This window comes from Pseudorca crassidens, chromosome 8, assembly GCF_039906515.1.
Source record: "Pseudorca crassidens isolate mPseCra1 chromosome 8, mPseCra1.hap1, whole genome shotgun sequence".
Taxonomy (NCBI): domain Eukaryota; kingdom Metazoa; phylum Chordata; class Mammalia; order Artiodactyla; family Delphinidae; genus Pseudorca; species Pseudorca crassidens.
Window position 1 is genome coordinate 22537454 of NC_090303.1, and position 24091 is coordinate 22561544.

General features: G+C 37.2%; 1 protein-coding gene across 11 annotated transcripts in view; it reads left to right on the forward strand.

Annotated features, from left to right (window-relative positions):
- The window catches only part of PHTF2 (putative homeodomain transcription factor 2), a 168459-nt gene that overhangs the window by 105027 nt on the left and 39341 nt on the right, over window positions 1-24091 (forward strand). For 9 of the 11 annotated variants that reach the window (XM_067746052.1, XM_067746044.1, XM_067746049.1 and 6 more), the window contains 7 exons: window positions 973-1128; window positions 2396-2491; window positions 4741-4866; window positions 5545-8318; window positions 12484-13095; window positions 13177-13254; window positions 15611-15671. In XM_067746052.1, the coding sequence (XP_067602153.1) occupies window positions 973-1128; window positions 2396-2491; window positions 4741-4866; window positions 5545-5565 (399 nt within the window). In that variant the 3' untranslated portion in view covers window positions 5566-8318; window positions 12484-13095; window positions 13177-13254; window positions 15611-15671. The remainder of the gene's footprint in view (window positions 1-972; window positions 1129-2395; window positions 2492-4740; window positions 4867-5544; window positions 8319-12483; window positions 13096-13176; window positions 13255-15610; window positions 15672-24091) is intronic. The other 2 variants (XM_067746046.1, XM_067746048.1) reach the window with 2 other exon arrangements.

Here is a 24091-nt window from a genome sequence, read left to right on the forward strand (position 1 = left end):
AATAAGCATATGAAACATTCATTCTCCCTAAGTAATCAGGAAAAGTAAAATTAAAACAGTAAGAGAACAGTTTATACTCATCAGATTGGCAGATTGGTGCTAAGAAGTTGAATAATACCAAGTGTGGACAAATATGAGGGCAAAGGGAAGACTGATACACTGCTGAGAGTATAAATTGGCACAGCTGTTTTCAGAGACAAGTTTGTAATATCTACTAAAGTTGAATGTGTGAATAACCAAGGACTCAGCAGTTTTACTCCTAGCTATTAACTCCTCGAGAAAGTCTTATATATGTGCACAAGGAGACGAGATGCATAAGAGAATATTTATTGCAGTATTGTTTATAATAAGGAAATTGACAACACAATAAATGTTAATTGGTAGAGTAGGCCAATCCACTGTGGTTGATTGTTTTACTGTAGTACCTTTGTAGGAGTTAGAATGAATGAATTTGAGCTTAATGTATCATGGAAAAATGGATAATCTTTGAAAACAAAAATCCAGTAGAATAAAAAGCAAATTGAAGAATGATATGGGCAATGTGATAGCATTTATATAAATTCTAAAATATATATAAAATAACATAGTTTAAGGATAAATATGTAGCTAAACTATAAAAACTGCATGGAAAAGGTAAATGCAAAATTCATTACCCTTACAGAGGGGTGGGGAAGAAGGGGAATGATGAAAGGAAAAGTTTAAAGGGGCTTCAACTGAATCTTTAATCTTCTATTTTTCAAAAATCTGAAAGAATATTGCAAAATATTAAGATTTGACAGAAGTAACTAGATGGGTTTTGATTACATTATACCTTTTATGTGCTTGAAATATTTCCTAATAAATGTGGAATGTTTTAAAAATGTAATTCTATATCCATGATCTATCTGTATGAAGTAAAATGTTATTTTCTTTTAAAAAGAAATTGTTTGAATCATATTGTTTCTTCATATTGCCTTTTTCATACACTTTCAGTTGCTTCATGTACATGAGATCTTCCTTGATTGTCACTACAATTGGGAACTGGTAATCTGGTGCATCTCGTTAACACTTTTTCTCCTAAGATTTGTTACCCTTGGATCAGAAACAAGTAAAAAATATAGCAATACCTCAATATTACTTACTGAACAGGTGAGAATGCATGTTTATTATGTTTTAAATTAATGTCTATAGTCTACATATTAAACTAAAATGTTTACATTTACTTCAATTTTTTATAATTAATTATTTATTTTTGGCTGCATTGAGTCTTCGTTGCTGCACGCGGGCTTTCTCTAGTTGCAGTGAGCGGGGGCTACTCTTTGTTGTGGTGCGCGGGCTTCTCATTGCGGTGGCTTCTCTTGTTGCGGAACACAGGCTCTAGGCGCACGGGCTTCAGTAGCTGTGGCACGTGGGCTCAGTGGTTGTGGCTCGCGGGCTCTAGAGCACAGCCTCAGCAGTCGTGGCACACAGGCTTAGTTGCTCCGCGGCATGTGGGATCTTCCCGGACCAGGGATCGAACCAATGTCCCCAGCATTAGCAGGCGGATTCTTATCCACTGCACCACCAGGGAAGTCCCATATTTACTTTAAAATTTTCAGGAACCTATGTTATTAGATTAAGACCATTTGTGTTATAGAGCAAAACTTGAAATTTGATAGGGCACAAGCCTTTCTTCAGTGTTTCTGCCTTGATGCAGACTTCAAGTCTAATCTACTGTTTTTATGTCGCATATTCATTTGATAAGAAGGAAGTAGCATTTGTAGAAATGATGGATTTTAAACCATTAGTGGGGTATGTTTGCTTTGCAGTGTAGCGGAGCTGTATTTGAATAAGCATAAACTTTCATTCAATAGAAAGTATAAAGGATAGTAATTTTGATGCTTAACTTTATTTTGAATGAATTTGTTTAAACGTTTTCCTTATCATTTCATAGGAATTATTTAAACAAACTTATTTCTAGTGACCTTGTTGAGTAATTTTGTCAGGGATAGTTTGATTTTTAAAAATTGGTAGCCATGTCAGACCAAGTCAATTAGAGGGAAAGGGGAAAGTAGCAGACAAACCAATTGATTTACTTACTCCAGTTATTATTTATTCTCAGGGTTGATTTGACCCTGTGACTAAGGTGTTTTGCATTTTAAATAATGACATCCAGTTTTCCTTCTTTCAGCTTTTAGTTACATTTGAAAAGTTTAAATAACAGTTATTATTTTCTTATTATAAAATAATATGTTCACTGTAGGAAATTTAGAATATACGGTTAAGTCTGAAGAAGAATATTAATATCACCTATAATCTCAATAATAGCCAGAGAACTACTACTACTATTTTAGCAGATATCTCTAAATACCTTTTAAAAACAAAGTATTTGTTATAATTTTAAGTATATTTAATTATTTATTCTTTTTAATAAAAGATAAACCTCTACTTGAAAATGGAGAAGAAACCTAACAAAAAGGAGGAACTGACACTAGTGAATAATGTTTTAAAACTGGCTACTAAACTGCTAAAGGTAAAAACGAAATTGAAAATGGACATGATGTAGAAAATGCTGCTCTAACATTATATCTTAGTTTTTTGTTTGTAGATCCTACTTGGTGTTTGGTTTTCATGGTTATCAAAATTGTTTTCCAAATTATTTTTGAGCACATTCATGCAATATACATTTTATTTCTCATTGAAAAATTAATCCAAGTAATCCAGATCAGTGCATTTTGAAATTTTATTCACTTTTGAAATTTTAAGACTTTTAATAATGTTTAGAGTATTGTAGAGGTTGGCATCTTTGGAAATGTTTTGCATCCTAGAACTTAAAATAGATTTTGAAAAAGAAGATTTGATGTTAATTTGCAAATTTTTTTCATTTTGTATTTCTCAGAGCCGTCTTCTGCTTGCTTTGCCTGAGTTGGTTTAAAAAGTAGTTATACATAATCATTATAATAAATAGGTATCACCAATAAATATTTAAATTTTCAAAGCATTTTGGTAACAATCAAAAAGAATATAATTTCAGTATATCTGATCTCATAATAACAACTTTGGAGGTAATTTAATAAAGTATCTTTATCACTGCTTTGCAATGTTAGTAATGCTTTTTCTTCTTAAAAGGAAAATATTTTTTTAAATCTCAGTTTCTGTAACAAATTGAATGTAATTCTTAAAGTTGTTTTTAAGTGTTCATAGAATGGTATGAAATTAGTTGTGTCTCAATGCTATGGTTAATTCTTCAGTCAGTTCTTCAGTCTTAAAATGCATTAAGAGGGTATAGATTGCACATCACAGTATAAGGCATTGAAAGAGTTCAGAAGAGGTGGGTGGGTTTTTTGATAAGTAAATATTGAATATCTTGATAGTGTAGGCACTATGCTAGATGGGAGAAGGCTATAAAGATGACACTTGTGAGTAGCTTCAATTGCAAAGTAGAAAGAAATATAAAAGTAACTAAAATACAAAGCACAACAGTCTTCTAGTCAGAACCTGGGACTTAATATATAGGTTGCGCCTTCTCTCTCACTTTTCACAGCCAAGAAATTCTCGGGCCCATTGGCTCAACCTCTCAAAATCTTCCAGTTCGTCCCCTCTTCCCTCTCAGTACTGCTGTAAGTCAGACCCTCATCATATCTCACTTGAGCTTTCAGTACGCCGAGCTCTTAGGGCGTTCCTCCTTCTGGTCTCGTTGCTCTCTAATCCGTATTTCTCACACGCACATCTGATATACTACTCCCCCAATTAAATTCCTTTAGTGCCAGTCTTTAGGCACAGTTTGCCCAAAGGATGACCTTTACCTAAGTAGTACGTAAGGTACGTCTTCCCATGCACAACCTGTAGTAATTCAAAGGTGCCATATTCTCATGTGTCTTAGGGAATACCAGCTTTCCCCCCATGCACTAAGTTTCAGGAGCACCTTCCTGTATGGCCCTCTGCCTTTTATGCATATCTCTTTTGTGGGACTCTCGTAGTTGAATTATTTATTTGCATGTCTATTAGACTGCAAAGTCCTTCAGCATGGGGACTGAATCTTAACTTCTCAGAGTCTAGCACAGTGCCTGGCACATATAGAACTTTAAATGTTTGAATCAGTCAATTAATTAATGAATCCATGTATTTGAAAATTGTCTCAAGGGGGAGTTTTTACTATATGTATTAATATTGGCTGAAAATTTGGCTAACTAAATTTCTAAATCTTCTGCGAGAAGATATTGTTCTCTTTCAGTTTCTATTCTTACAATAAAAAATATTCTTCAACCTTGTACCTACTAGATCGATACTTTATTAGTCATTCATTTGGGATAGAAATTGGAGTTACAAATTTAGGTTACAGAGTTCTTTTTTTTTTTTTTTTTTTTTTTGCGGTACGCGGCCCTCTCACTGCTGTGGCCTCTCCCGCCACGGAGCACAGGCTCCAGACGCGCAGGCCCAGCGGCCATGGCCCACGGGCCCAGCCGCTCCTCGGCACACGGGATCCTCCCGGACCGGGGCACGAACCCGCGTCCCCTGCATCGGCAGGCAGACCCCCAACCACTGCGCCACCAGGGAAGCCCAGAGTTCTTTTAAATGAAAGTCATTTTCTCCTAAGAAAACCTAAAAGTATATTTACTTATTTCAAGTTCAACCAAGTTTATTCTTTCTAAAGCTATCATAATTTTGTAACTTTTTTTTTGAAACAGTGTTTCTAAAAATTCTCTTTGCATATTGTCCTGAATTAATTTAACTGATAATTCTTAATGAATCTGGGCTCATGGTTTTTTCCTCTTTTGCTAGGAATTGGACAGTCCCTTTAGATTATACGGGCTTACAATGAATCCACTGCTTTATAACATCACCCAGGTTGTCATCCTGTCAGCTGTTTCTGGTGTTATCAGTGACTTACTTGGATTTAATTTAAAGGTAAGAGCCTGCAGGTATTTTAAAATTTCTTAGTGCCTTATTATATTTTTGTGACATTTATTTTACCCCAGCACTGTTGAGATCTCACATGTACAGTAAGGGAGTCATTTTGATTTTATTGTATAATATTAAATATTAATTAAGTAATTTCACATTTAATTTCAAAGAATGATAAATATTCTTGGTTTATAATACGGATGGAACTCCTAATTTGGAACAGTATTCATTACAAATGGGACTCTTGTATAGGATAAGTTGAAGTATTTATTTTTACTCATCTATAATCTGAATCTAATTTAGGTGATAAAAAAGAAAAAAAAGAGCCCTATTTCTGGTTTTGGCCATAAGTTATATTATTTATCTATATAGCAATGCATACGTCCTCCAACATGTGCAAAGCTGCTAGTGAGTAAGGTGTAGTATATTCATATTAACAAGTAGTATATGTATATTGCCACCTCCTAGTAAAAAAAAGCAAGAGAAATCTGATTTCCACGTTTTTATTTGTTTAAGGTGAATTCTTCTTGAAAATAAAAGGATAAAAGAATTTAAAATAGTAGAACCTACACTTGTTTATGAATGAAATTTAGATAAAAACAGTATTATGTGATATAATTTAATAAGTTGTAGTATCAAAACTGGCTCTAATGGTCACTATTTCTATTATTTTTTCACTAGCTTTGGAAGATTAAATCATGACAATTCAGAGAAAAGAAGATGTAGCCTCTTTTCCAGAATAAGAGTACCAACTAAGCTGCCTGAAAGCAGTCACTGACTCTTTGCTTCAGGAGTCTCAGCTGGGAAATTGAAGTGTTTACATCAGACTGTCCTGTGCAATTCTTATATTTATTTCACTTGTTCACTGTTTTTTACATTTATTTTAGTCTTTATATTTTATTTTTAGCTTTGATGTACTTACTTGTTGAAAGGGTGATAAAACTGATATCCAGATACTTGAGATCCTGGTAATTGCTCGTAAATAATGACAAAATAACAAATCGTGAGAAGAGAAGCCATTGCTAAGCACTGTTTCTCCGTCAATGCCGTGACTTGCCTTACTTGAGGAAAACTTCTTTAACTTTATAACCTAGCATTGGACTCAGCTAAACACATAAAGCATTTTCTTCAGTAAATCAAGATCCAGTCAGGGTTTCTTTTGAATTATTTCGGAACAATGCCAGGATCTAAATTGATTAAGCTGCAGTTTAAGCACCCTTCAGTATTAATATATATGGTATTACACAACAGGTCAACAAGTGCTCTTTGATGATAAAACTCTTAATAGAGCAATAATTGTAAATGGTTACCATACTGTAAGATATTTTGATAAAAATTAACTAGTAATAATTGTATTTATTTGAAACACTGGGCTGTTTGCACAGCTCCAACTGTGCATGCTCAAAATGTGCACTTTTAAAATTGTTACTTTTAATGCGTATCTTTATATGGGATATGTTATAGTGTACTAGGGCATGATATGGTATCCTTTTGAGTGAGGTATATGCTCATCTCACAAGTGAAGTGCCTATTGATATTACTAAAGTACATTATGTTTACTCAAGTAAAATAATTTTCTCCCTATGGTACACTATAGTGTATGCTATTCATACCACACTCAAATGAACAACTTAAGAATAAGGTTAAGAACCAATTAAATATTCTTCTGATTGTTAGTTGTAAAACTGTATCTGAATTTTCAGGAAAAATAGCTATAGCTTGCAAATTCTACCTTCTAAACTTAGTCTGGTACATCTACCCCCTCAACCCCCAATTATATAAGGGCTATTTTAGATGCTTTTAACCTAGAAAGTTAACCCCCTCCCCCCTAAATAATTTGCCAAGTTTCCAAATGAGAACTTATCCTGTTGGCATGTTAGGTAAATAGGGCGAATATGATGGTATCTTACATTGGGCCTTGATTTTAAGTTGTTATGTTTGTACAATCAAGAAATTTTAGGAGTTACGTGAAACATGAAATGTTTTAGCAAACTTTTTTTTTTAAAACTGGGTATCTAGTTTCTAAAACAAAGAATTTATTTGAGACAGTCTAGAATTTTCTTGGTGCAAGGTGTATCATGTTGAATATCCTCACATTTTTTACCATGTTTTTGGGAATTTAAAATAATTAATTGTAAATTATTTATTTGATTGGTGCAGTTCTAATCCCCAAATCATCTTAAGATCAGGAATGTGTAGAGAACAGAGCCATATCGTAATATCACTTTGCTCTCACCATTCCTTTTGATCAGCCTCAATTCAGCCATATTTTCTTTCTGTAGAAAACAACAAAAGTATTTTATTTTATTTGCCTGTGTTCTAATATGTTTAATAATGACCAAAGTGCATTCTGAGTTTTTTCAAGGAATGTATTACTGGAGCTTTAAGAACATACTTATTTTCTCCTGTGAAAAATTAGGCTTTTTCTGATATGTTTCTTCTTCCTCTATTGTCTAATGTTGAGGTTATTTCTAGGAATTATATTTTATAAACTTTTTCAAAATAAGGTACATACCTATACAGAACTTAACATTTTGCACAGAATATATCGAATATATTTTGAAAAAAAAAGTACAGCATGAGTTCTGTTAGGAATAAAAATGAAACTATTGTATCTCACAGAAAAACTTATTTCAGAATGGAAATATTTTTGAGAAAAGTAGCTGAGTAAACTGATTTAGGAAGATGCTTGTTTTTGATTGAAGTTCATTTTAACTTAGAGTTGGGAGTTGATTTATTGAGTACAGTGTACCTCTCAACAATGTATTAATATGTTGAATTATGTCACTAATGTGGGCAGCAGTAGAATACTGAAAGGAAAAAGTTGTCATTTTAAGTAATTTCAGAACATTAATGGAACTGTTTTCAAAGCAGAAAAATTGACATTGCTGCCTTTAAGAATACAATGAATGTAAGAAATTGAAAGAAATTGTAACATATCACATAATATAGAAAAGGCAGTTCGAAGATAGAATTGTGGCAGATGTTGTGTGTTAACTGTTGTTTCTTTGCCACACATGTCGTATTTGAAAGTTTGAACAGCAAGTTTAAAATAAAACATTCTATGACTGACAGTATTAAACTAGAAGTGTTTTCTTTTTTTTCTAATTTTCAAGTCATGCACATTTCTATGGTAATTTTATATTTACTGTAGCATAAACTTTAGGTATAACTGTTAGATTTGAGAGGAGTGGGAAAACATTTTAAAAACCTTTCCAACATTTCAGTTTTTGTTGATTCTCAGAACATGAAAGAAGAATATGTGCGCAGGCTTTTCATCACCAAAATGCTATGACATCATTAATGTTTGTTTGCTTGTTTGTTTGTATTTAGAAACAGAAAACTGGCTGTAGCCTGGGATATTAAAATTAATTGCCAGAAGGATAGTGGTGTTTTTAATCAAGTGATTTTGCACGTGAATTTGGCGCGAGAGATTATGGCCAATAATAACATAGGTAAGCATTCTAATATTTCTGTTATGTGATTGGTACAAGTGTTCATAGGACTTAAATTAATCAGGGACTATTAATTCAAGTGTACTTTCCAACTTACTTTAAGCTTAGAATTGGCTCTCTTAATGAGTCTCCCTTACAAACAGAGCAATATGACTTGCATCTCTTTAATTTGCTGTATCACTTAGAACACTAATTCTCAACCTTTTTTCTACCAAGCCTTTAAGAAAGATACCACAAATGCTTATCAATAGCACTGGCTCCCCACGGTGCTTACTTTGTGGGGAGTAGGCTGTGAATCTAGGATGTGGTATAGGTATACTTTCAAAAAAGTATTCCCTAAGTGACTTTGAAAATTTGTTCCACCTATGATTCCTCACCACCTTGAGAATTACTGTCTTAAGATCAGGAATTTTAGAGAGTGTAAATTCCATGAGAATGTAACTACATTCACCAGTGTTTTCCCAGCACATAAAATAGTGCCTAATCTCAGTCTGTTTACTGAATGAATGAAAGAATGAATGACGACTTGAGTCAAATACAACCCAGACACCACCTAGTCCAAAGTCCTCATTTTACTAGGTAAAAAAACTGAGGCAGGGCTTCCCTGGTGGCGCAGTGGTTGAGAGTCTGCCTGCCGATGCAGGGGACGCGGGTTCGTGCCCCAGTCCGGGAGGATCCCACATGCTGCGGAGCGGCTAGGCCTGTGAGCCATGGCCGCTGAGCCTGCACATCCAGAGCCTGTGCTCCGCAACGGGAGAGGCCACAACAGTGAGAAGCCTGCATACCGCAAAAAAAAAAAAAAAAAAAACTGAGGCCACAAAAGAGGTTAAAAAGCTTGCCTAAGGTTCCACAACTAGAACCCACACTCCTTTATTCCCTTCAAAGGTGTGTTCTGTAATAGCACCTCTGTACCTCTTGACGGATCAAAATAATTAAACGTAGAAAAATATTCTGGAGAGGACAAAGATTTATAAATCAGTCCATATTTGTAGTAAGGTCATATATAAACTACTAAGCTTTTGGCAATAGGAGAAAGTCAGAATTCATTTGACAGCTCCCTATTCAGCTCTCTGCAGTGTAACCTCTTGGAAAGAACACATGCTTAGGAGTCAAACTTGTTTTACATTTTTGGGCAAATTACTTAACCTCTGTGAACTTTGGTTTTCTCAGCTGTAACTTACAGTTATACCTATTTTACAGGACTATTAGGAAGATTAATAAGATAACATATGTAAAGCACCTAGCACTGGAACTGACATGTATTGGGTGTGAAGAAAGATTGGTTCTCTTCCCCTTCTAAATAAATAATGGCCTAGGACAATTAACAAAAATTTGCAAGCTAAAGCATTCATATTACATAAGATATCATAAGCATCCCTGCCAAATATGAGATATAACTAAGAATCATGCTTCATATAAATTGTGATACTTGAAGAATTCTTTTACAAGGAGTTGACGTTTAATTTCTTTTCTTCATAAGCAGGCATGCTAAAATGTGGAAGGGAAGTGTTCTCATTCCTTTGTTTGCCTACATATTATATCCAATTATGAATGACTTTGCTGAATTATCAGGTGCATGTTCCATTCATATCTTTTCATTATTAGATCTCTGTCTCATTTATATGGTAGATTCCCTCACTGGTAACATCCTAGAGACTTTTTGTCTTTTACGTGGTCTCAACCCTTAACCTTAAGATGACTGCCCAACTTTGAGTTGCTGGAGAACATCTGACTTGACTTTCTGCAAATAGTGCTTATCAAGATATTACTGGAACTTCTGAGTCCTATATTTGGCAATGTTTTTTCTTTAATCAATCTTTTGTCCACTTGTATGTTCCCTACAATGGTTCTTCCAAAGCTCCTTTATTATCCTCAAGCTCCTAATCCGTCTCATCCTGTAACTATCGGCGTTTTATTCCTCTGACTTTACCAAAGAGATAAAAACCAACACGCATGAATTCTTTCTCCCTTCTTCAGTTCTGTGAAAGCGATGTTGCTCTCTGAGGCCAGCTCTCCATCAGTGCTCAGGATTCTGTCCTTGCCCTCCTATAGAATATCTCCTCAGTTTTCCCCCGTCATCATCTTCAGTCTTTCCTTTTCCAATTTTATGATATAAACCATTTATATTTCAATGAGAGGTGCTTGAATCTAGAGTATGACATTTAATAGTTGTAGATTGGATGGGACCACTGTATACTAGATGGCTCTGTGAGGGCTTGCTACACCCTCAGCCCTCGTCTGAACAAAGCAGGAAGTTGGTCAAGTTTGGTTGGATTATTTCACTTTTCTTTCTCAGCCACAGCTGAATGGGTCAGTAATTGATGCCTGGCCCTCAAGCAGCCAGCCATTTTATAGGCCTTGAGGAATTCATGAAACCAGCTGGCACAAGAGCTTTGCCCCATAGAGGCTTTGCATCCTTGACAGTGAGTTGCTGACCCAGCCAGAATCTCTGTTACTGCAAGTTTGAGTCAGGACAGAGTGTAAGCAGGAAGAGTTGCTAGAAAAGCAGAGGCCCAAAAGAAACCATGAATTAACAAAGCCCTAAAGCAGAGAGAAAGTAGTCATAGTGGAGAAGGGAGAAGAAACAAGCAGAAACTGCCCCAAACTGTCAAGAGGCAGAGAGACTGAATGATAGCTTGGCCAGCTGTGCTGTTGGATCATTAGAGCTGGTGTCAGACTGTGGTAGCTTCATCTTGTGTCCTGAATTGTGAGTTCAGATGTCCCCATTTATCCCTATGATAAACTCATCAGCTGCAGTAACCAAAGGATGACTTTCAGCCTGGACAAGCCTCATACATTTGGCTGGCTGTTTAATCTTAAGCCATTTTTCTTCCCTAATTGGCTCTCTCCCTGTATCTTTCTACTCCTGTCTAAGTATAGTACTTGGCTATCTATGCTATCTACCCTTCCAACATATTTATGCCTCCTGTGTCTACAAAATAGTTAGCAATCTCAGGACTAAAAGTTTTGCTTGTTCCCTCCTTTTTATAATATTCAATTCTGTGTTTTCAACAATGATCTGAAATTAAAATTAGTGGCTTGCTTTTCTTTTTTGTTTTTTAAAGTTAAATCTGACTCTTGTGCTAAATGTAATCATTTACTTTTTGTAGTTATTTAATAGTCTACTTAACTGGTTTCTAAGAGTTTGGGGATGTTTTTGTCAAATTCTCTTACAAGTTTTGATCAATTATTTATATATGGGAATCTCTGGTTTTCCTAACCTTGTACTAAGAGGTGTGCTTTAAAGCAAAATAGGCTTGTTGCCAAAGCCTATGACCAATTTGCATCCCTTGGGATATACACCCAGTTTTGCAAATGCATTTACTTGTTTTTGCCTGGAAATGCAGACTTTGAGCTGGCAGCTTTCCTGCCTTCTATTTATCCCCTTTCTCTTGCTCTCAGCCAGAATTTACTGGGTCTAATTAGTGGTGCTGAAAGATTCTCATAATATGAATCTACCATTTGGGGAAAGACATTAGGGTCAGAGGTTAGTCTTGCAAATATGGGAAACAGACCAAGTACTTTTAAAATTGCAATTTTATTCAGTTTTTCTTTCATCCATTCTATGAATAGTATTTGAATATTACGTGCTAGGCACTGAGCTAGGTACTAGGGATATAGAAATTAAAATATAGTCCCTCTTTTCATTAAACCTAGAGGCTAGGAGGTGATAGTCATGCAAAAAACTTTTAGCTTCTGGAGGGTATGTGCTGTAATGGAGTTGCCAGTGTAAGTGTCACATGCAAGCAGTTTAGTATAGCTGGAGAAGATGATGTTTTTAGGCAAGGGATGAAGATGATGCTAGCAGATGACTTTGTGAAGCCAAGGAATTTGAATTTTATCCTCAGAGATTAGGACTGCCCAGTACAGTTCTGGCATGTCATAGTTGCTTGGTGAATACTAAACTAAGGTACCACATTCTTCACTTGGATACTTAGTGAACAGCTCCAGGCTGAGAATTAAGTTTTTTAACTTAAAATTTTAGTCCATGTTAAATCTATGCTAGAATTTTTATGTCATTAAAAAAAACTGACACAGCACAATTTTATATCTAAGAATATATAAAATTAAGTTGACTTTGGTTTCTTTCTCCATGTTTGGATGATGTAGTTAATTTATAATTATTTGCAAAGTTAAATCTGTCTTTTTTTTTTTTTAATTACAGAGTAGCCCAAATCATCTGTAGTATGATAAGGATCATGGGTTCTGGAATCAGGCAGAGCTGGGATTCTTTGCAGCATGTGTATGGCCTTGGGCAAGTTACTTAACCTCCCTAAGCCTCATCTGTAAAATGAGGTGGAGAGCTGCTGCTGGAGCCGAAAATGGTTCCTGTGAGTATAAAAGTAGAGAACATCTGTGTGATGGGCAGGGACCTGGTCCACTACCCTCCTATGCAGCAAAACATCAATTTATTTGTCCTCAGTCAAACTAAATCTGGCATTGAGCACCTACTCAGAAGACTATCAAGAATTCAATATGTTATATTTGGAGGAGCCTCGCCTCCCTAGATTGGCACAAAATCCAGGGGATCAGCTACTACCTGGAAAAGATGGAAGCGGCCTGGTCCTTTTTCTCTGGTGGTAGCTATCCCTCCATCCTGATTCTTCTCCCTGGCCAACGCTTCCTGTGTCTGTTGGGCGTGGATGCTCCAGCCAGCTCAGAGATGCTCCCCACAGAGGTCCTCCCCCCGCTGACCCCAGGCTCAGCTTCAAGATCCTCACCTCTGCTTCAAGGCCTCGGATATTAGTGCCCATCTCCTTCCACAGATGCCTCACAGGTGTGGTCCATTGCACATCTGCAGCCTGTCTGGGGGATGTGCCCCTCTCCCAGCAACCCTCACCCTCTCATTTTCCACCAGATTTCCAAGCCAAAGCCTGGCTGAGGAGTTGCCTTGTGGACCTTGAGAACTTCTGTTTTCAGCCCAGAAGCTCCAAAGGTAATGATACCCATGGAGGGGAGAGACTCAAGCTCAAAATAGAATTGTGTGGCTGTCTTCTTGGAATAGGGGAGGGAAAGACATCACTCATTCTTCTGAGTCTCTTCCAGCAGCAAACATCCCAAATAATCCTGCCACTTAGGGAAAGTGCTTAGTTTCGTACATGGTATGTAGTCATCTCACAACTGTTAAATATTAGCATTATTATTTTTATTAGCATCCCTCTTGGATAATAGGCAAGGATTCAGAGTGATCTCAGTAAATTAAAGAAATTATCCAGCTGGAAAATGAACCAGAGAAACTGAAGCTGTCTAAAGAAAGAAATCTAAATTGTTAAAGGGATGAAAAATCAGGCTTTGGGAGAAAGCATTTGGATTACTCAATATGGAAATGAAGAAAATGGAAGGCTCACATTTGTCTTTGAGCATGTGACAGCTTACAGTGAAGGCCCTAATCAGCTGTTCTTCATCAACATCAGAATTTAAAGCAGCAGATAGTAACTTGAATTGTATTGTGAGATTTTGGCTAGTCACACACACAAAAAGTATGAAACGAAAAGCATCAAGCATCTTATTCAACACAGAATGTTAGTAGAAACTGTGGCTACCCTAACTCTAGAGACGCTTCAGGCAGCTGGGGGTTCACCTGCTTGGAAACAGGGACTGGTTTAGTTGATGCATTGGGTCCTCCTTATATCCGTGTAGAATGATACTGTGTAGAGTACATTGTCATTTAGTGGGTGATCCTGAAAATCATATTTTCTCATCTCCAATGGAATATTTTTCATCTCAGTTGAATATGCAGGAGATGTGGCATAGAAGGAGGGCCCTGCTCTGAGTATCAGGAACCTAGGTTTGTTTCTTTGCTTTTACGCTGATTTCCTAGTTGACCTGTAGTAGCCATTTACTCTCTATCTGAATAAAGATGGGACAATTAAAATAACTTGATTTGTTCCCATTGAACTTTACCATTCAGAGACTTTTTTTCTTTACATTTTCTTTCTTTACTGCTAATGAGCAGTAGAATTAAGACTCCTTTTATTCTCAGAGAGTAGACTGTGGTTGTAATTTCCTAATATAAATACTTAATTTACATGCATCTAGTTTCTAAAAGGAAATTAAAAAGGTTTTCTTATGGAGAAATTTAGCTGCTCCACTATTCTAACAGAAGTCTGTTTTCATCTGTTGTTCTAATTTAAGGGAACCTGTTTTTCATGGGGCAGGTAATTTGGAACCCTTTTGTTTCTTACTGTGGCCCTTCTGTTTAGCAAGTTAGTCTTTTCACTGCTCCCAAGTGACCTTTCGTTTGTTTTGGTGTTGTGGGATTAAGCAGTCACACTTTTCAACAGAGCCTTGGTATTAAGGCAAGACCCTCTTCAGTTTTAGGTTTTACTAATTTTTTGAAATCAGTTTATCTTGATTTAGCCATTTTACTCTCTGCCCAAGGAGTTAATCAGATCACATCTCATTAGTAGGCCCTTATTTTAAAACTCTGGGAACAGGAATTTCTTCTTCCAGTGATCTTCCACCATACCTAAAATGTAGCTCATGGTGGCAACTCCTTTCTTATTTTCTATGGGCTTGTCTCATTCTAAATAGGTGAATCCCAGGATTGTGAGATGGGATCCTTGATTGATTTCCATTTCCTTTTTCCCTCCATGCTCCAGTCCCTACATGGTACTGAACCCTGAATGCCATGTTGCCAGAGAGCGACAGAACCTCTGTACTTGACTCTTTGTGCATTATTTGGTTTGACCTTCTGTTTGTAACTTACTTTTTCTATCCTCTTTAAGCATCTTATTAAAAGGTTAGGTAGGCACATAATGTAAACCAGCTTAATTCTGCCGCCATAATAGAACGTAACATCTTTGTGTTTATTATAAATTATAAGAGCTCTTCGAAACAAAGTCTGTCTTACAATTTTTATATGTTCCCAAATATGTAATATAGGTCTTTGAACATACATTCTCCCTGAGGGGTGAATAAAGAGGGAGCAGCAGAGGAAGACCGTAAGGTTTACTAAGAGTGTGATATCTTCATGATGGGCTCAACCCTGGCTGCCTGTTAGAATGACCTGGACACTTTTTAAAAAACTGACATATTTGTCCCACACCCAGAGATTCTGAGGAGAAGAGGATTTTTTAGCTCTGCCCCCTGTCACCAGTTACTCTTAGGGAGCCAGTATTGTCATTATTAAAACATTGGTCTACGTTATCAAAAACATTTAGACAGTGATGAAGACATTGTTAGTGGGTACATGATTGCAGAGGCTAGAACAAATGTGTCTGCTATGTTGACAACTTAAGATTTTGTGCCCTAAATAACGTACCAATGTCTTCTTTTTTTTAATTTATTAGTTTCTTGGCGCTTCTCGTACCCGGAGAGCCTGTTGATCCTTGTTACATGCTGACAGCACATGTAAGTAATACTGTTCCTGCCTCAAGGACTTAAAGATTGACAATATGTTCAGACAGAATATGTCAGCTGAGTGGTGTCAGTGACGTTTAGCCCCTCTCTGCTCCCGAGTGCTCATCTGTGGTGCACAGATACAGCAAGTCTTTTAGGTACTTCATTTCAAGAGGATATTTAAAGAGGAAAGCATAGCAATTTGTTGCAGAAGTTGAACTAATCCAAACTACCCACCAAATCTAACCTTTAAATCAGCATGAGGATTGCCTTCCTCACTTTGTAACAGATTCTTTATGGTCACCTAGGCCACAAGAGTTGCCTACAGCTCAGTTGATAATTTAACTCTTTTAAAAAATTGAATAATCTAAATCTGTAGTTGTCAAAGTGTGCTTCAGGGCATTCTGGGGATTGCAAGACTCTTTCAGGGGTGTGCGAGGTGATGGATCTTTCATGTATGGGTAAGAGATCCATCAAAGCATAATATGGACCTTATAAGGTATGGTTTCAGATTCCACCCAGTGATGTCACCTTTAAATAATCCATGTACACTTGAAAAGAATGTGTATTCTGCTATTATTTGGTGGAGTGTATGATAAATATCAATCAGGTCAAATTAGTTGGTAGCGTTGTTCAAGTTTTCTGTGTACTTACGAATTCTCTTTCTACTTTTTCTATCAGTTATTGAGGAAGGGGTATTGAAATCTCCAAATATAATTGTTATTTAGCTGTTTCTCTTTTCATTAGTATCAGTTTTTGCTTCATTTATTTTGAAGTCCTCTTATTAGGTACATACATGTTTATGCATGTTTTGTTATGAACTTTTGATAAATTGATCCCTTTATATTATGAAATGACCCTCTTTATCCCTGTTAAGATTCTCTGCTCTGAAATCTATTTGTGTAACATCAGTGTAGCCACTTTAGCTTGCTTTTGGTTAGTATTAGCATGGCATATATTTTCCCGTCCTTTTACTTTCAGCCAATTTGTGTCTTCATTTTTTTTTTTTTTTTTGCGGTACACAGACCTCTCACTGTTGTGGCCTCTCCCGTTGCGGAGCACAGGCTCCGGACGCACAGGCTCAGCGGCTATGGCTCACGGGCCTAGCCGCTCCGCGGCATGTGGGATCTTCCTGGACCGGGGCACGAACACTTGTCCCTTGCATCAGCAGGCGGACTCTCAACCACTGCGCCACCAGGGAAGCCCTGTGTCTTCATTTTTTAAGTGAGTTTTTTTGTAGCCAGGGTATAGTTAGGTCTTGCTTTGTTGTCCAGTCTCCGAATCTCTTGTCTTTTCATTAGGATGTTTAGGCTATTTACATAAAATGTGATTATTGATATGGCTGGATTTAAGCCTACCACGTTGACGTTTGTTTTCCATTTGTCCCAACAGTTCCTTGTTCCCTTTTATCTTTTTTCTGCCTGCTTTTGGGTTGAGCATTTTTCATGATCCTTTTTATCATTTTTGTTGGCTTATAACTGTTTGTTTTGTTTCATTGGTTGCTTTAGGGTTTGTAATATACATCTTAAACTTACCACATTCTACTCTCAATTGATGTTATATCACTTCACATACAGTAGAAGAACTCTGTAATAATATACTTCCATTTCTTCCCTCTGAGAATTTGTGCTGTTGTGTCGTACATTTTGTTTCCCATGTTATAAATTCCACAGTGCATTGCAGTTGTTTTTACTCTGAATAATTGGTTGTCTTTTCAAGGTGTTTAAACAATAAAAAGAAACCTTTATATTTATTGACATAATTACCAGTTCTGGTCTGCTTTATCCATTTGTTTAGATCTAGATTTCCTTTTGCTTGAAGGACTTCCTTTAATATTTATTTTAATGTAGATCTGCTAGTGATAAATTCTTTCAGCTTTTGTATGTCTGAAAAAGTCTTTATTTTGCCTTTGTTTTTGGACAACTGGTTTTAAGCAATTTGATTATGAAGTGACTTGGTGTGGCTTTGTTTGTGTTTCCTGTGCTTGGAACTCATTAAGACTCTTGTTTCTATGGGTTTATTAATTTCATCAAATTTGGATTTGTTAAAATCTTGGCCATTATTTCTTAAAAAATTATTTTCTCTCCCTCATCTGCTTTAGGAACTCCAAATACATGTATATTAGTCTTCTCAAAGCTTTCCCAAGTATCAGTGATATTCTGTTCACTTTTTTTTCAGCTTTTTGTCTCTCTGTGTTTCATTTTGTATGGTTTTAATTGTGATATCTTCAAGTTTACTAATCTTTTCTTTTCCCATGTCTAATCTACCATTATATATTTTATCTAGTTTCTTAGATGTTTCAAGCAGGATGGTAAATCTGATTCCTGTTATTCCCATCTCATTTGGAAGCAGAAATCTCATCCATTTTCCAGAAGCCAGAAATTAAAGAGACTTGCAGAAATTTAAAACAATTCTACGCCTTTTCCTATGGAAAATATGGTTTTAATAAAAATTTTTAGGTTAACATTTATTATCATTATCTTTAAATGAATTAAATAAGTGTTTAAAATTTTTCTGTTTTAATTTTGAACATGGTAAATATTGATAGATATAACCCATGCAAACAAAAGGTCTTTGGGTTCCTCAGTAATTTTTAAGAGTGTAAAGTGATTCTGAGACCAAAAAATCTGAGAACAATTGATCTAAATGTACTGAAGCGTTTACTGTGGGTTGCTTGAACTTAGAAGTTGGGTAACCCTGGTGCTGGGGAGGGCACGGTTACAAGGATGAGAAGACCCATAAGCAGATAGAAGAAGGAAGGAGAAGAACAATCAAGCAAAAGTTAAGCCACATGGCTCCCAAGAGACACAGAGTAATGTAGAGTCCTCATTTTTCAGCTTCTGTCTTGATATTTGTAAGGCCCAGTTATCCCTCCTGGACTTAGGATTTTTGAGATAGTACTAAAAATAAATTCCATCTTTTTTTTTTCCTTAAGGAGGAAAAAGAAACTAGAGGGGAAAATTAAAACACTATGGTAGACTTAAAAGGAAGCCATTTTCGGAGTCCAGGGTTCTTTTGGAGTCCAGAAATTACAGTGCTATGACAAAGGCTAATACCGTTCGCGATGCTCCATGTGGAGGCCAGCAGATTGCATGTCTGGCGTGTAGAAAAGGAATCTATAGTTTTGTGATTCTGTGGTTATTTTCAGGATGCTGGTTAGTTCATTGGCACACACTAGAGAACCAGGACCTTCCCTCACCTTACTGTCTAATCTTGGCAACACCTCTCTGGGACTTTGTTTCTCCACAATTACAAAGTGGGAGTCAGAAGTGTTTCTAGGTCTTTCTTTGTCTGCAAGTAACAGAAACCTACATCAAACTGGCTTAAGCTCAAAGGAGCATTTATTGACGCATATAATTGGGAAGCCAAGCTGGCTGTGACACAGTTGGATCCAAGTGTTCAAACTGCCATTGTGGTTTCACTCTAAGTTCTCTTCCCTCTTCCTATTCCTTCCCATTTTCTGCCCATTCCCTTCTGCTTACCTCTGTTTGCTTTGTTCTCCATTCAGCCACACAGTTGCCACCAGAAGCTCTAAGCTCATGTGGACCTTGGAGCTCATGAGCCCAGAGATAGAAACAAAGATGCACTCTCTCCCAGCATCCACAGACCAATCCTTTGGAGACTCTTTCATTGACTTGACTTGGGCCATATGCCCATCCTTTGAACCAATGACCTTACGGCTATGAAGAACCTCGGTTAGCCAGACTGGTTATGTGCCCACTCCTTTGGCAGGGAGTGGAGGATAAATTGGTATTGGCAGTCCCATCAGAACCACATGGAATGAGACGGAGGCAGCTTGGTGACTGGAAGGGTGCTGGGCAGACTGCAGCCTGCACCCTTAAAGTGTCATGAAGTGAAGCAAACTATACCTATTATGTGTTTATGATTTAAAAAGAAATACAATCATGTGGCTATTACAGCATTGTTGGGAATTTGACATTTTCTTCTGAGTCCCCCAATTCTCTTAGCAACAGTTTCTTTTCCTATTGCTTTTCAGGTATTTCATCTGCATGGTTTAGATTTCATCTTTGCTCTGAGGCCTTTTACCAACTTTTGTTGTGTCAAGAATAGAGTCAGCTGCACCCAGAGCACTCCAACTCAGTGATTTTCATTCCTGCCAACACATTCATGCTTCCTTTAAATTGTAAATCTTTTCTACCTGAATCTTTTCTTTAACTCTGATGTGTAACAGATGTGTAGAATCAGAATTGGTATTAAAAGTCTACAAATCAATAAAAAATCAAAGAGGATGATCTCTTAATACAGAGTCCTCATCAAATTTAATGTTTAGTTGAGTAATCACCTCCAGGCTCTTTGGGAGTGTGAACTAGAGTGAACACATAGGTGAAGGATTTATTCACAGTGCCAGAAATGCTTAGTATGCAAGACATACTCTGTTTTCTCGGAAGTGGCAGCCTTTAATAACAAGCTGTCTCTACTAATCCACTTCGGAATCTCATTCCTGTGTTTTTCAGCCTAGAAGAACTGAACAAAAATGTAAAGTCTGAATTTGTTTACTCATAAAAATAAGATCTATAGTGTCATTTTAGTCATATTTCGGAATGTAGCTTATCACCTGCATGTTGTATCTAGATTGGTACTATCAAAATGAAAAGGCAACATGCCAGGTGGTTATTATATTCTAGAATATTCAAGCAAAGAAATTTGCATTTGGAATTAAATATAAGATCCTTGGTCTTCCATAGATCCAGCTAAGGCTCACAGTTCAGTTAGAGACAAGAATCTGGCATTCACTTGTATGCATTTAAATGGGTGGGTTGCTGGAAAGAAATACTCCAGAAAGCTAGCAGAGGTTGTCTCTGGAGGTGAAAACATGTGATATTAATTTTCTTTTCTCTGCTCTTCTCTACTGTTCAAGTTTTCTGCAATGAGCACATGCCCCTTTCACAATAAAAATAATTTTTTTTTAAGAACAAGCAAAGGCTATTTATTCAGATCTTGATATATCAAGGGGGTCAGCCACTGTCACTTGCATTTTAGCAGAGACTCAAAGACAAGTAGGAAAGTGGGAAAGCTTATAGTGGAAAAAAGGGAAGGCTTCAGGTATGCCCTGATTGGAAGCTGTTTGCATGAGGAAGCCATAGGTGGGCTAACTAGAAGCCTAAAAGCAAGGTATTTTATGGTGTACATATTCGGGTTTCTCTGACTGTTCCTAAATTGGAAGTGGGGATAAAAATTAGAGAAGCTGTCAGTTATTAGTCAAGTCCTTGTCATTTTGAGCCAGTTATCATAGAAGTTACTGTTTGGCTTCTTGGATTATTATTAGAGATAGCAATAGCAATCCAGTCTCCTGCAAGGCTGACTTATAGCACGCTGGCTTCATGGGCTGATTATTGTATAATAAGGGGGTTGGTTTCCTGGGCAGGTTGCTGTAAGTTGTGGGTCAGAGTTCTGTTTTTATACACAGTTTGGTAATTGTCTGTTTGTATATTCAGTTTCTCACCCGGTGGCGCTGACTGCTCTTCTCATTGACTGCCTTTTCTCTGTCATGCATTGTTATTTCTAAGGACATCTTCACATTGAGTCCGTCAATATCAGGTCCTCCAACAGTTAAAAAACATGCCTTTGTAAAACTTATTTTAGGTAGTGTGATGCTGTGATTTATGATAAGAAATGTATGTTTGGTCTTCGTCCACTATTCCTAGCACAGAACTCTTAAACCCTTGGAATTTCTTAGGTATTGAGAGCCATAAGGGTGTCTTTTGCTATGTTAATGAGATGACAATTTTTTTACAAAAATAATTTTTAAAAAATTACATCTATGCTGAATTGTGAAAGTTCTTGGAATATACCAAATTATGTTTAAGCAAGATATAACTACTTAATGAAACTGACTGACACTCAGAAAACTGGCTTGAACCCCGATCTGGGCACTCTGATTCTGCCTTGACTCTGCAGGACAGGTCCCAGTGTGGTCTGGCATGTGTACCCACCTCAGGATCCTTTGCTGTGCCATTAGGGCTGCAGGAGACCTATCTGCACAAGCCCCATAAGGCCTCTTAGGACAAATCCAGAGGGGACTCTAGAGCTTAAGTTCAGGTCTCCAGTTCTCAAGGTTTCAGACTGCATCAAAAAGAAGAGAAATTTTCCCCGACTTCTGAGAGTAAGGGCCGGGGTGGGAGAGGGAGCATATCCCTTTAAGTGGGGAGGGAGAGCCATAGGCACACTGCCATGAAAGAAGACCCTTCACTCCCAAGCCCTCTCCTCAAGGATTTACCTAGTCTACGCTCACTGCGTGCCGGCAGGATCACTGGCTCATCTCTTCCAAGTGCCTTTAAGCTCAGGTTCAGGTTTGGGAAGGGTCTGTCCAGCACACAGAGTCCCGTTGATGAAGAGTGCAGTGTAGTAGCACTCAAATCTCAGACCCAATCTGACTCACAGTCCACTTGTTCAAGGACAAAGTCACAATTAGAAGCCTGCAGAGAATCCTGACCATCAACCAGTAGCATAAGGCCCAGGTTAAGACGACCGTGAATGGGTCTTGGAGGTAATAGGCCTGATGTGAGTCCTGGCTCTTACCCAGCAGAGGTGAGATCTTGGGGCAGAACTTACCCGCTCTGAGACAATTTTCTTATATAGAAGTGTGGATAGTTTATTAGACAGGTTACCAGAAATAAGATGGGGGTGAAACGTTGGCAATAGAAATTGCTTAATAAATGACATCTCTCGTTATAATTATATGCTAAATCATGTTCACAAAATAAATTCAGTCCCCTTCCAGCCATTTCTATCAGACTCAAAACGCCATTCTTTAAGTTTCCCATCGAACCTGTTAGTAAAACCAAGAACCATTTGTTGCTCATCTCTGAACCAGCTATAAATTGTCTTTATCATGCTTCAGCTACAACACACAAGCTGGAAACAGCTTGGCATCCATCTTTTGGATTCCAGGGATGACTTTTATCACCTTGGAAGGCTTAGGCATGTTACTCATAGGAAGTGCTATTAATAGATCAGACCGTCATCCATAGTGTTCAGAACGTATCATGTTTTTTTGGTTTCTTTGTTCGTTTGTTTTAATAAGGAGAAAGAAAAGAAAAAGCAACCCTACTGACTCTACTGATCCTGTGATGGAAGTTAGGTCCTCACTTTTTTGTATATTCTTCTGTAACTAGGTTAACTTTGATATTTTACTCTTCTCTGCTAATGTATGTTTGGTCTTCATCCACTATTCCTAGCACAGAGCTAGGAGCTAATTCAGCATAGATGTAATTTTTTAAAAATTATTTTTGTAAAAAAATTGTCATCTCATTAACATAGCAAAAGACACCCTTATGGCTCTCAATACCTAAGAAATTCCAAGACGATCCTTGACAAAGTCATGGTCACCAAATCAGTGTGTTTCTCTAATAGGGTAAATCATGTTAGAGATAACGGAAGCTTTTGAGCATCTGGTTTTACCAGAAACTAAATGTAACGTGGGCCACAGTGGACTGGAGCAAAGAAAGCATAACCTTTGCAATTTTCATTACTTCATAGACGCTATGCATAATCTTATTTTCCACATGCAGATGCTAGGATAAGGAAATGGCTACATTCTATTTTTTTCCCATATCATAAACCAGTAATTTCATCTGAAAAAGTAGCTTGTTCAGTGTTTTATTGAATCTAAGATGCTGTCTATTGTAAAATATATCATTATTCTGTGTAATCACTAAGAAAGAAAGAGCACTGCCATTGATTGAGAGATGTTAAATCTGAAAAAGTGAGTCTTGAAATCAGTCAAAGATGGTATATACTTCTCTGTTTGTTGAGTTCTCTTTTACATCCTTTGTGTCTCCTTGCTCCTGTTAATACTTAAAGACATTAGTTTGAGAGAATTAATCACAATTAAAATAGATGTTCCACGTTATACAACACAGATACAGCCATTCACCGCTGAATGCCCTAATCATAATGGCATTTTAAGCACTAATGAAATGGAGCTAGTTTATATTTCTTGAATTGATTAAATAAGATAAAGGCTCAGTCATCAGGCACATCAAGACAGGCATCACCAGGAGGACTGGCTGGATCTTATAGTATTCACAGGATTTGTAAACAGAAATGCCATTTTGTCATTCCTACCATCTTGAGCACTTGTTCCTAACAAATCCTTGGGATAATACCAGATACCCCTGCTCTTTTTTTTTTTTTTTCTGAACCAGTCACAGAAGAGCTTCAGATTTTGGCTAATATTAATCAGTTGACCCCAGGCAGTTATGACATATTCCTTAGGAGTATAACAGGCAAACAGGCTCGGGGAGAGGTAGAGCTTTCTGCAGTGGCCTCAGTAGTAGAGGTGAGCCTGGGGAAACATACCGTCTGGCGTTCCATGGCAGTGTTCGGTCAGACGGTTCTGGGACCAGAGTCTGGCTGTGCTCTCACTGTGTAGCCTCCCTTTGTTCCTGCCCATTCTTTGCGCCTGTTTT